Genomic DNA, 11,565 nt, shown 5'->3' on the forward strand with positions numbered 1-11,565 from the left:
GGATTCCCCGCGCAACATCCATTGGAATGCTGAAGCCTTTCGTCCTCTCTCCTGGAGCTGCTCCCCCACCCACGGTCTGCTGTGAGCTTTCGACTTTGCCACTGTTGTCGTTCGGCATCGACGGGCGCTTTGGTTGGGTGCGACGGCGAAGCTTCGCGATCTTCACGTCGAGTTGGTTGATTCCAACGTTGAAACGGCATCGATTCCCCAGATTTAATGCATCGGCCGTTTCTCTTGTCTCCACCTTAAGCTCGCCATGATGCCCGTCTGGACGCGGTACCCACTGGAGAATGGCGTGGACGTCATCTAATGACCGCCATGAGGCATATCCGCGGCCTCGTTTGCCTCTGTTGTGCCTATATCCGCATAACCTCTAGCTCGACTACTGGTGGAGGCGGATCCCCGTGGTTGGAGTGCGTGTGTGAATCGCATGATACATCGTTCTACGGCACGCATGGATGGAATTCGGTTCCATACTCCGTCCAACCGAAGTGTAGCGGAACTTCCCTTCGCGGCAGTTTTCCTGGTAGTGAGTGATTCGCCTCTGGCTTTCCCCCCAGGGGGCAATTTCCGGTGCTAGTCCGACATCTATACTTCTCTAAGGGCATTACAACAGCATTGTTGACGCCTCACGTTCTGGAAACGGTTCCCTATCGACAAAACGCCGGGTGGCTTACACTTTGCTGTTGTCTCGACTACCTACGATATATCTGAGCCCGATCGGGAAGAGCCAAAGATGTGAAGCGGCTGTTCACTGGATTATTGGCGCGCTCGTGGCGATATCTTTCCCCAAACGACTTGCGACTTCGTTCAGAGGTCTTTGAACAACGAAACCAGGCAAGAGAATCGCGGCCTAGCGGGTTGTTGTCGGTCGTGGGCTGCCCGGCGATCTGGATTGACTGTGGGGGGCGACCGCTTACGTGATCCCTAACGACGCGCTCTGGACGAAGTCAGCAAGTTTGCGACTTCACCTTCGCGATCGCGAGAGAATGCCAGCGGGTCGAACACGGGCAACACAAACAGGCGCTCCCGACTACGATGATCCGTCCTTTTGGGACACGAAGTTTGCGACAGGCCAAGATGTCGGGGAATGGCTGAACTCTGGTGAGATTCTACTCGACTCGGTCATCTCTTTCCTGGAGCAACTGCCTGTGTCGGAGAGGCACACGAGGCCACGGGTCCTCCATCTCGGGCCGGGCATATCGAAACTGGGAACCAGGCTTCGGGACGCATTTGTGGAGCGAGGCTGGGGGGGCAATGGCATTGTGGTATGTGTTTGCTCGCCTCTAACAGTCGAAACCCTTCAACTGATGACAATTCCTCTCATAGAATGTCGATTTCTCCTCCGAAGCTGTTCGCCTCGGCCAAGAGGCCGAAAGCAAGTATAACCCGTCGCAGGCGATGCTCTGGCTACGTACCGACCTCCGGTCGTGGGCCGACGTGTCGCAACTCCATCCCTTCGCTCCCTTTGATGTGATTTTGGATAAAAGTACTAGCGATGCCCTTGCGACTTCCGGCTCCGTGACCTTTGGAACAACGTCCGACACGTTAGATATTTGTTCCCCCGTGCGCAATGTTCTGGAGCGTGAAGGGGTTACGACTATGCCACCGGTTGAACTTCTGGCATTGCATCTCGTCCCATTGACGCGGAAGGGGTCGATGTGGTTTGTGCTTTCTTACTCAACTGCGCGCTTCGAGAACCTGCCGGAATTATCTTCCCACTGGCAGGTAGTCTCTAGAAATCCTCTGGAGGCGCCGCGCGGCCAGACGGTGTCCGGAGCTTATACACCTGCTGTTTATCATTGGATGTACACGCTGCGACGCATATAGAACAGCCACTTAACCGAAATCCGCCTTCGCCTTTAAGGATCCCGGATTGATCTCAGCACCAGTGTATTCTGATGCCCTTTTTCTGTAGTTTGCACGGTAACTTAGCCACTCCAAACGTTCCAAGCTTTCTGCTTGAATTCTCTAGCCGCGCTGTGCATTCGACGTACACTTGGGATCACACAGCAGGGCTTACTTGTTCGGAATATTTTTTGTTTCCGTTCCGGGGGGCTGGCTTTTTTACGTACATACCCCGGATCTTCCCGCTTGCAAATGGAGGTTCGCAGCGTCACGATCGCAACAGGCACAAGATTGATGATTCATTGCCTGTCGGATTGCATTCTTCGAGCAGTCCCTCGGAAGATAGAGCAGACGGTGCTGATCACTCCGCTCGGCTAGGCTGACGAGTTCGGCCTCGTATCCCGACACTATATAAACCCCACCAGCAGCCGCACATGGCTTGTCCCAACAAGACCTTCATCACCAGGCTCGAAATGCCAACCCGGCGACACTCGCTCCAGACAATTCCAGCCGAGCTCCAGCTTGCGATTTTTGAATACTTAAATGCCCCCCAAAAAGCTGCCTTAATTGAGAGCGATATAGTCTCTTCGGACCTCCTCCTACGGGGATGTCCAATTGATGAATGCGACGAGAGAGATGGCATGAGCATGCTGCATGCCGCAGCACGGGAAAACTACGTGAAAACAACGATCCTGCTCCTTTTGGCCGGGGCAGCAACCAGCTTACCATGTCGGGTGAAAGGTGACGACGGTGCAACACCGCTCATCCTCGCCTCGCAGTACGGGAATCTGGAGATCATTCACCTCCTCATGGACCACGGTGCAAGTGTCACCGAATGCATGTCCCAAGGGGAGACGTGCCTCCACCGCGCCTGCACTTTCGGGGAAAGCAAGGTCGTCGAGGTGCTCGTGGACTATGGCGCCGATGTAAATAAGAAAGCAACTCTTCTGGGGGCACCGCTCCTTGTCGCTGCGGAAAAGGGACACGCTGAGATCCTGCGCGTCCTCCTCGCGCACGGGGCGAAAGTGAATCCAATGCGGGCTCGTTACTCAGGTCTTGCAGCGCTTCATTACGCCGCCCAAGGAGGACATGTCGAGTGCGTCCGGCTGCTTCTGGAGGCTGGTGCAATTGCAACCTACGACCCGGCACCTGAGGAGCCGGGTTCCTTTATCCACTCACCGAGCCTATGCCGGGTCGCTGCGGGACCACACTATCGCGCTGCTGACGACTTCTTGCAATTGTTGTGGCGCAGGAAGCACGAGAGACTCAGATTCGAGTGGAAGGAGGGTCAGAAGGAAGCATACGCTGAGATCCTCCAGCTACTGATTGACGCGGGGGGTGATGTTTCGGAGACCCAGACCGGCTACCGTGCGACACCGTTGCATTATGCTGTTGTTGTGGGGAATTCCCGGGCCGTGAAGATTTTGCTTGCGGAGGGTACGAATGTAAATGCAAGGGTGGAGGGACAGTCTGCTCTGGGTCTTGCCCGGTTGATGGGATATGAGGATATCGTTGAGATGCTTTCGAAAGCGAGAGAGGCGAGGCCAGACAAGCTAAGGAAGCCGCCTATCGGTCCGAAACCGAGGGTCCAAGTTCCATAGCGCCAGGAATGGGGGGGTGAAAGGCTTCTATGGTTGTTTTGAGCGTTTCTGGCATTTGTTTTGCATAACTGAGTTATACCCAATGAATGAATTGATTACTAACGGCATAACCTCACTGACATGCATTGTCCGCATGCTAGGCACCAGGAGCTGCAACACGCATGCTGCCTGGAGCAAAGTTCGGACTCCATTCCTTTCGACGAAGATCGACTGCTCTCCAGAAGAGTCGAACATCACCGAACGCGACATTTCGCACGCTCTTCGACCCGTTCGGCAGAACGCTCGTCTTTGCTTCACGATGGTGGGGCAAGGCAGCCATTGGCGCCTGGAAGGCCTGGGCTTCCGGCTGAAAGATAAGTATCGCTGAACTCTCCTTCGATGTGAAAGTCTTCAGAAATCTAGCGCCGACGCAATCGATACTCCCCTTCTGTCCTTTTCCTTGGTTTGCCCTGGTCACCGCAATGGCGCCAACCGTCTCAGCCCTTTCTCAAACCCTCGAATCCCTCACCTTGAGCAAGATCCGGGAGTTGGAGAAGCAGCGATCTAGTTATGAAGAGCGAAAAGCCCGTGTTCTCGCCGAGGCAGAGAACGAGCCGGATCTTTTCTCACGCGTGGCTGTCATCTTCAACGGGGCCGTCCCCCTCCTTCCCAATGCGACGAAGGATCCGGCTATCGGTAATATCCAGCGATTCCTGCAGCAGCACCCCTTTGACCCGTCAATTACACATGACATGCTCCGGGGGTACGAGAGCGAACTCCAGTCGCGACTGGATGCCCACAGTCGGAAATTGAGTCTTGCGGATTTGTACTCGCGCTTGCTCACGGAGTGGACGAACGCGTCCGCCGAGGAGGAGGCTGAGGTCTCTGAGGACGACTATATGGTTGTGGATGAGCGACAGAAGCAGCGGCTTCAGCAGCTCTGCGACCAGTTCGAAGAGACTGTCTTTACGCCACTCGAGACAAATCCTGAGGAGATTGAGGCGTTCTTGGATTCGCTTTTTGATGATGATGAGAAGAAGAAGGCATTGGAGGCTTTGCGAGCGGGTATCGAAAAGAAAAGCCTGAAAGTCTTTGAGGAAGAATCTCCCTTTACCCAGAGCACACTTACAGCAACGATCAAAGGACTCTTGACGGAAGATATCCTCAGCGAGGCGAAGCAGGAGATCCTGAAAGATTTCGTGAAGAATAAAGTCGCTCTAACCGAAATTGCAGACGTTCTCAATATGAGATGGGCGGACCTAGAGAACTGGGACTGGTTCGCGGGAGAAGAGGGAATCCCAGTGCTGCCTCGCCAACAACTGAATGGAAAGTACAGGATTTGGATGGATGAGGATATATTGCAACTTATATTCGTCCAGTACATTGGTACACGCCTGTGCAACTTGCTAAAAGCCACGTTGAAAGACTTCATTGATAAACGGCCGGTGTGGAGTTGGCAAGCTTCGCCCCCCATGACAGAGGCGGACAAGGAGCGCCGTATATACTATCTCGGGGGACCTGGACTTCAACATGGCCCCGAAGCTACTCGCAAAGCTGACTATATTGACCGGTACTTCCTTTCCCAGCTGCCGCTTTCCCTGACGACCCTCGCCGATGGGGGCGCCCCATATGATGACGATGACGATGAAACTGCATCTAGCAATGAGGACAGCGACGATGAAGCTGGCGGAGGATGGGATTCCAACCCAACTCCTGAAGGAACCAGGCATATCAAGCAGCAGCTGCTGCGAAAGATTGCGACCGAAACCCTTCTCCAAAGATACCTCTACGACGAGGCTGCAGTTGTCCAATCCGATCTCCGCTGGTATGCGACCGCTCTCCCGCACAGTACAATTTTCGCCGTGATGTCGTACATTGGGTTTTCCGAGAAGTGGACGAGTTTCTTCCGCAAGTATCTTGCATCACCGTTGAATATGGATCATTCATCGGAAGGGAGGGCACCCATGGGGCCGCGGATCCGTCGGAGGGGAGTACCGATGGCTCACTCATCCGAGAAGTTCATTGGTGAGCTGATTTTGTTCTTCATGGACCTCGCCGTGAACCGCACCACGGGACTCCTTTTGTATCGCCTGCACGACGATTTGTGGCTCTGCGGAGAGCCGGGTAAATGCGCCCAGGGCTGGGAGGTAATGAATTCGTTCGCCAAGGTCACTGGCCTTGAATTCAATCTAAGCAAGACTGGATCAGTCTACCTCTCGGAATCCGTCGACCCAATGGTCGAGAGTCGCTTGCCAAAAGGCCCTGTGACCTTCGGATTCCTCTCCCTACACCCCACAGGCGCATGGTTAATCGACGAACCGCAAGTGAACGCACATATCCAGCAGCTCAAAACCCAGCTGGACAAGTGTGAGAGTGTAATGGCGTGGATTCGCACATGGAACAGCTGCATTGGACGGTTTTTCAAGAACACATTCGGCCAGCCAGCCATGTGCTTCGGCCAGAAGCATGTCCACATGATCCTCGCAACGTACAAAGTAATGCAGGAGAAGCTTTTTGGAGATGGTGCTGGAACCGTCACGCAACACCTCCGGAAGATGATAGAGTCTCGATTTGGCGTCTCTGATATTCCGGATGCGCTATTCTACTATCCGGAAGAACTCGGCGGACTAGGCCTGCGCAACCCGGCCATAGCGCCATTCCTTGTCCGAGATTCTCTCGAACCCTCTCCCCTCAAATACATCGCGGACTTCCAGGAACGAGAAAGGGAGACGTATCTCGCCCAGAAGAGGACATTCGAGGAACTGCTCCAAAGCGTGCGTATCAAGCGTTTCGGAAACGCCAATGACGGCGGTGAGCGCCAGTTCGTTTCCCTCGCTGAAAGAGAAACATTCATGTCCTTCGAAGAGTGGTCCCGGTTCCGCTGGTCGCATAATAATACCTTCAACCAGCTTTACCATGAGCTTCAGGGTACCCCGCAGCCGAAGAGCCTTACCTTGACGAATGAGGTGTCGGATGCCCTACGGCTTGCGGGAGCCAACGGCCTGCGGTCGGATGAGGAGCAGGCCTGGGTATTGGAGATGTATGCACCGGAGGTTTTGAAGATTTACGGTGGCGTGAGGTTGGTTGATAAGAAGTATCTGCCGGTGGGTGTGATGGCGATGGTCAAGGAGAAGCGCGTGAAGTGGCAGATGGTGCTTTAGTTTCCTTATATTGGTGTCTCGTTTTTGCAGCTATCTTGTACTCACAAATGGCATTTCCCTCATATCCCTTCCAGGTTGAAGACTGATATCCTGGAGTTTGCTCTGACTGGAGACGACGCGCGATGGCCACGCTCTGAGATGCTTAAGGCCAACCGAGCACAAGTCCTTTGGGAAGTAGCTATGATATCACGAGATTTACAGATATTATGTGTCGAGATAGTATGTTTTGAGCCCCCGAGACTTCACAGGGAAGCTTGGAGAGAAGAAAGTTAGGGCTCCATCGATCCTTCCCGCTCATGTTTGAGGACGGAGTAGAGACGCGCGAGCAGGGTGAACAGGCCCTATATAGGTGGGAGACTGCTTCGTCCAAGAGTGTCCGTTTCTCAGCATTCAGTAAACGAGGAATTCCTACCATGCGGAGCCTAGCATGAACCTGTCAACTGCACACAAGAGGCTGAGGAGCTCAACGACCGAGGGTGGATCATTCTACGCGGAGTGCCATATTCCGCACCCTTCGAACATGGGGTGAGGGCTATCTACGGCAACTGTGTGTTTTCGACTTGTAGGTCGGCGTGAAGGCTAGGGGCCAGGAATTGCGAAAGTACCTCTAAGGCCATTGGGAAGGTGATTGGGCCGTCTAACAAGGCAGCACGATATTGCGCAGAATCATATAATCATCTACTTGTTCTCTCCTTGCTGATTCCCAGACATACAGGGAAGGAAATTATGTTTGTACTATAACAAAACCCCGCAGGTGATTCCTACATACACATTATCAAGCGGGAAGCGAGCAACCGAGCCGATAACCACATCGCCACCGTCGCCGGAACAAGAGGCATTACTATGGAATATTAGTTTTTTTTTTTTTTTTTTTTTTTTCCGATGTGCTGCGCTCGGGAGGAGTTCATACTCGAACAGTTGACAATAGACCTCTTGTCCCAGGGGTATCCGAACCGAGCTTATCCACCTATTCGGGGAAATGGGGTGTGATTAGCCAGAGAGGTACGTAAGGCGCGGAGAGCGACTCAGAGAGGGGCAGGTACTAACGGAAAGATAGAATGACATGAAACATCGGCGGCGAACGTCACGCTTTCTCCCTGGAACAGGTCTTCGTCGAAGATGGTCACCTCAAGTCGGCACGTTAGTATTGCCTGATACGAGTTTTGGGCATGCTGCATACACTGGGAACCTCTTCGCTCTGGGGCTTGGGAGCAGGCGCAGGCGCAGCCAAAGCCGCCGTAGCCGCCGATAGAGTGAGAGTTGCGAGGAGCCTCATCTTTGCAAGCTAGACGAGAGGGAGGACTTGAGGTCTTTTTTGAAGGTCCTTGTGGCAGGGAGGCAGGTGGCATTTTATACTCAAGACCCTGAGGGCGTTGGGATGGCAGCTTTGCTTGACGGGGCAAAGTAACTCCGCAGAAGCAATTTAAATATACGTAGCTCATTCCTCCGGCCCTGGGCCTGCATATCCCCGGGAATCTGGTTACACAAGGCTGGCGTGAGCGCACGCTCATCCATTACCATTTGTGGATGGGAGTCTGGCTGCCTCCTTTCCTCCGCTCAAGACTTGAGTTGTGGGAAGCCCTAACTCGCCGTCTTCATTTGGACTCACAGTATTTTCAGCCGGAATGGTGCCACAAATCAATAGTTAGCCTACTATGCGTTGTCTACCTGTTGATCGTGAGCTCTGGGACAGATCTGGAAGTCCAAGGCTTTCCCTCCCTCTTTCTCTTTTGGCTTTGTTGTTCCCTAGGACTGGAGAGCAGCAGGGATGCGTCGCGCTGCTCTGGTAGGATGAGTTCCGTTCATCGGAGGTGAAATACACCACATCGCGCACGCCCCAAGCTGATGAGCGCTGTCCCTTTGGTCCGGGGTTGTGTTCCTGCTTTTTGTGTTGGGTCCTGAGTTGCAATGAGAGATACTCCGCCACATGGATTAGAGTTACTCAGGCAGCTGGGTCGGCCAGCTCTTCGGCCGGAGCCTAACAACCTTAAAGACAGCGACTGGAAGCAGTTTGTTAAAGCTGTCAGGCAATTTCCTCCAGCGTCCTCAGACCGCTACAAACCGCCATTACAATAAAGTTCCTCTCCAGCCTTCCCTTTGGTGCCACGGTGGCAACCCTGTCAAAACCCCGAATACTGCACAATCTGCTTTCCCTGTGTTCATGCAGGCCGTGTACACCCTTTCTTGAGACGAGTTAGCTCCCTGTGACTTATAACACCAGACTTGTATAAGCTGGGCCAACCCATATGACTCCCCCTCTCCCCATCTTATTCGCCTCTTTATAAAAAGGTTGCTGTGGAGGTTCTGGGGTCGACCCCCGTACCAAAATAAATAGTCGACTCTGCCTCCAATAACATCTGGTATTTTCCGTAGGCGATAACTCGAGAAGCCCTCGTCTCATATTGGAAGGAGAGGCATGCGGACGAGAAAATCGAGGGAGGAATGTTTAGTACGTTAGAGTAAAGACGAGATCAAGGCGTGCTCGTGTCATAGCCTCGTTCCTGGGGCTTTGTTTAGACACTTGGTCGACAACCCTGAGTATTTTACCTGCGGAGAATAAGCATCATATCGCAGCCAAATTATGGGTACATACCAAGAAGATTGTGTTTGTGCACCCTCCCGGAGTAGTTCCACCGCATGCGCCCATTTTTGGTCAAGGGAATAGAGACAAGGCATCAACGTACTTGCCGGTCATCCCGAGGAGCAACGTGGCACACCTGTGGATCACGGGCTTTGCACGCCCAAGACTGGTTGCCACGGATGCCTTTGATACGGAGTTTAACCGCATTAGAAAAAAAGAAGATTGGATACTAGAAGAGGAATGGCTTGAAGCCCTGCTCGAGGGCCTAGACCCGCTACAGGGGCTTTCCATTGCTCAGCGGGGCAGGCAACGTCCGGGGGAGGGGTTAAAGGAGACGGTGGGAGGGCTGGAGGTGGCATTAACTGCCTGTCACGATCCGTATTAGCCATCTTTCTTTCGTAGACTGTAGTGACTCATACAAGGCCAAATTGCGCGAACATCGTGACCTGCTTCCTCAACATCTTGGAGGGGGACACCATCTTGGTGACATGGTGAATTTTTTCCGCTGAAGGCGCCCATGCTGTGCGAGAACATGCCATGAGTCGGGATCCTTTGAAATGGGAAGGGGGTGAGATGCTGGGTACCTTCCTGGTCTGGGGCAGCGGGTTAGGATTTGTCTTTGCTGCCTTGGATCAACTTACGACCAATTCTGAGGGGGAGACGATGGTCGATCAGCTCGTTCGGGGATATCGACGTCTCTCTGTGTCAAGACTATGACGAGGGCGTCCCATAGCGACATTATGGGTGAAATATGAAGTACTCGAAGATAAGACGGGAGGAAAGTATCGACCACTGGAGTGGGGGGCAACTGGGGCTTTAAATAGTCAGGAAATGGAAGACGAGTGAAGGAACTCGGATGCTTGTAGTAGCTGGTCACAATACCCTTCATGGAAAAGAGTCTCCAAACTCGGTGTGGGTGAAGCAGGCCGAACCATTCACCACTCCATGCACTGTAAAGGGGCTGGCCAGATGGGCCTCAGGAGGCTGAGATACGCTGACTGGTATGCATCTTAATTTCTAGGATACTTTCTTGCTGATCCAGCTAGGTATCCTGTTGTTGAGTGCCGGGAGGAAGATACTCTAAACGGGTTGATTAGTTGAACCTCTACCGCCACCTGCGTCTCTGCAAGCCGGAGGGCTCTCTCATGGGTCTGAAGTCATTGCCACACTGTCGAAATGCTATATAGCCATCGCGATCCGAGGGTTGCTCTGTGAGAAGAAATCGGAACTGACTTCCGCGGCCACTGGAACCGCCGCCCTGATTAACAGGAACTCCACGGGACTCTTCTCTCTCTCGATGTCCCACTTTCATCAATCACTTTTATCATAGACAGACAAGATGTCACCCCTTCAGTCGTTGAAAGATGCTCTTGTGACGCCCGCTGGCGCAGAAGCCGAGAAGGAGTCATGTCTGCGGATTATCGACACGTTGCTTGGCCTCCTGAAAGATTTCGAGCGCCCCCTGATCGATCCGCCGGAGTTCACGTCATTCAGGATCAAAGTGCTTCGAAGCACTGATAGCGATGGTGTTACTATCTCCTATTTTCACCATGGACCCTCAACCGCCTCCGCAGCCATCCCATCGATATGTCCGACCCGAAAGTAGAGGAAGATGTCAAAATAGCAGGTGAGTTAATGGACTACGGCTCCAGCACCGCACAAAAGTTTGGGTTTCCTCTTGTTGCGCGTATGCGTGAAATCGCCGACACTTTCGTCGCAAATGCGCAAGACTACCCTCAGCAAGGGCTCGGGGCTGGACCCAAAATCCTTTCACATGATACAGGCTGGAGGTGGCTCGAGTAAGTGATTCCATCTTGCAGCATATCATCACCTTTGACCAAGGGCGTGATGATCATTTGGAGTAGTGGATACACCCCCAAGTTTGACTTCAGCATCCCAGGAGGCAGAGAAATGAGATGTACGGGAGCATGGGACATGCCTGGAAACAAACACCCACACATGAAGGCTGTAGTGTATAATGTTGTGGACGGACGTGAGGAGAGTCTATGCCGGGGTGAGATTCTGACAATCCTGGGTATCATGGCAGAGCGGATGCGGATGGAGAGGTTCAAAGACCACATTGTTGTGCCTGTGAGTATACACGATTCGGCCCATGTTCAGCCTCATCTTGCGGCTAATACTAGCTGTTACCTTCATATAAGGTTATGATCTTCTCGTTTATGGGCCAGCGGCACGGACGAATTCTAATTCCCTACTTTGATGGTCGTCAGCTCATCATTCGGAAGTCACCCCTCTATCTCTTCACAAGCACAGATCATGAAGGTATGGACGAGCTTACTCGATATCAGGCCGGGGAAATTATGAGATATGCGGATTTAATGGCATACAGACTGGAATTAGCTCTACAAGAATGGTCTCACCTATAGGCTTCTCA

At 53.0% G+C, this 11,565-nt stretch overlaps 6 protein-coding genes across 6 annotated transcripts; 5 read left to right on the forward strand and 1 right to left on the reverse strand.

Moving 5' to 3' along the window:
• Nucleotides 1-134: 134 nt before the first annotated feature.
• BJX67DRAFT_352046 (uncharacterized protein) lies at nt 135-852 on the forward strand. The gene has a single exon (XM_071028966.1). The coding sequence runs from the start codon at nt 310-312 to the stop codon at nt 535-537; it is 228 nt and encodes a 75-aa protein (XP_070886639.1). The 5' UTR covers nt 135-309; the 3' UTR covers nt 538-852.
• A 67-nt stretch (nt 853-919) lies between these two features.
• On the forward strand, nt 920-2,056 carry BJX67DRAFT_75861 (uncharacterized protein). Its single transcript, XM_071035393.1, has 2 exons — nt 920-1,268; nt 1,330-2,056. Exons 1-2 carry the CDS (start codon nt 990-992, stop codon nt 1,828-1,830), a joined length of 780 nt encoding a protein of 259 aa, XP_070886640.1. The 5' UTR covers nt 920-989; the 3' UTR covers nt 1,831-2,056.
• A 265-nt stretch (nt 2,057-2,321) lies between these two features.
• Nucleotides 2,322-3,449, forward strand: BJX67DRAFT_380610 (ankyrin repeat domain-containing protein; the record flags this gene model as incomplete). The annotated part of the gene is made up of 1 exon (XM_071032817.1): nt 2,322-3,449. One exon carries the CDS (start codon nt 2,322-2,324, stop codon nt 3,447-3,449), a length of 1,128 nt encoding a protein of 375 aa, XP_070886641.1.
• Nucleotides 3,450-3,804: 355 nt separating this feature from the next.
• Nucleotides 3,805-6,678, forward strand: BJX67DRAFT_75870 (uncharacterized protein). Its single transcript, XM_071035394.1, has one exon. The coding sequence runs from the start codon at nt 3,911-3,913 to the stop codon at nt 6,587-6,589; it is 2,679 nt and encodes an 892-aa protein (XP_070886642.1). The 5' UTR covers nt 3,805-3,910; the 3' UTR covers nt 6,590-6,678.
• Nucleotides 6,679-7,614: 936 nt separating this feature from the next.
• On the reverse strand, nt 7,615-7,865 carry BJX67DRAFT_380612 (uncharacterized protein; the record flags this gene model as incomplete). Its single annotated transcript, XM_071032818.1, has 2 exons — nt 7,615-7,716; nt 7,770-7,865. The coding sequence occupies 2 exons, from the start codon at nt 7,863-7,865 to the stop codon at nt 7,615-7,617; spliced, it is 198 nt and encodes a 65-aa protein (XP_070886643.1).
• Nucleotides 7,866-10,509: 2,644 nt separating this feature from the next.
• Nucleotides 10,510-11,557, forward strand: BJX67DRAFT_380613 (uncharacterized protein; the record flags this gene model as incomplete). The annotated part of the gene is made up of 4 exons (XM_071032819.1): nt 10,510-10,772; nt 10,823-10,969; nt 11,036-11,261; nt 11,315-11,557. The coding sequence occupies 4 exons, from the start codon at nt 10,510-10,512 to the stop codon at nt 11,555-11,557; spliced, it is 879 nt and encodes a 292-aa protein (XP_070886644.1).
• Nucleotides 11,558-11,565: the final 8 nt, after the last annotated feature.

Source organism: Aspergillus lucknowensis, assembly GCF_044049455.1.
Source record: "Aspergillus lucknowensis strain CBS 449.75 chromosome Unknown BJX67scaffold_17, whole genome shotgun sequence".
Classification (NCBI taxonomy): Eukaryota; Fungi; Ascomycota; class Eurotiomycetes; order Eurotiales; family Aspergillaceae; genus Aspergillus; species Aspergillus lucknowensis.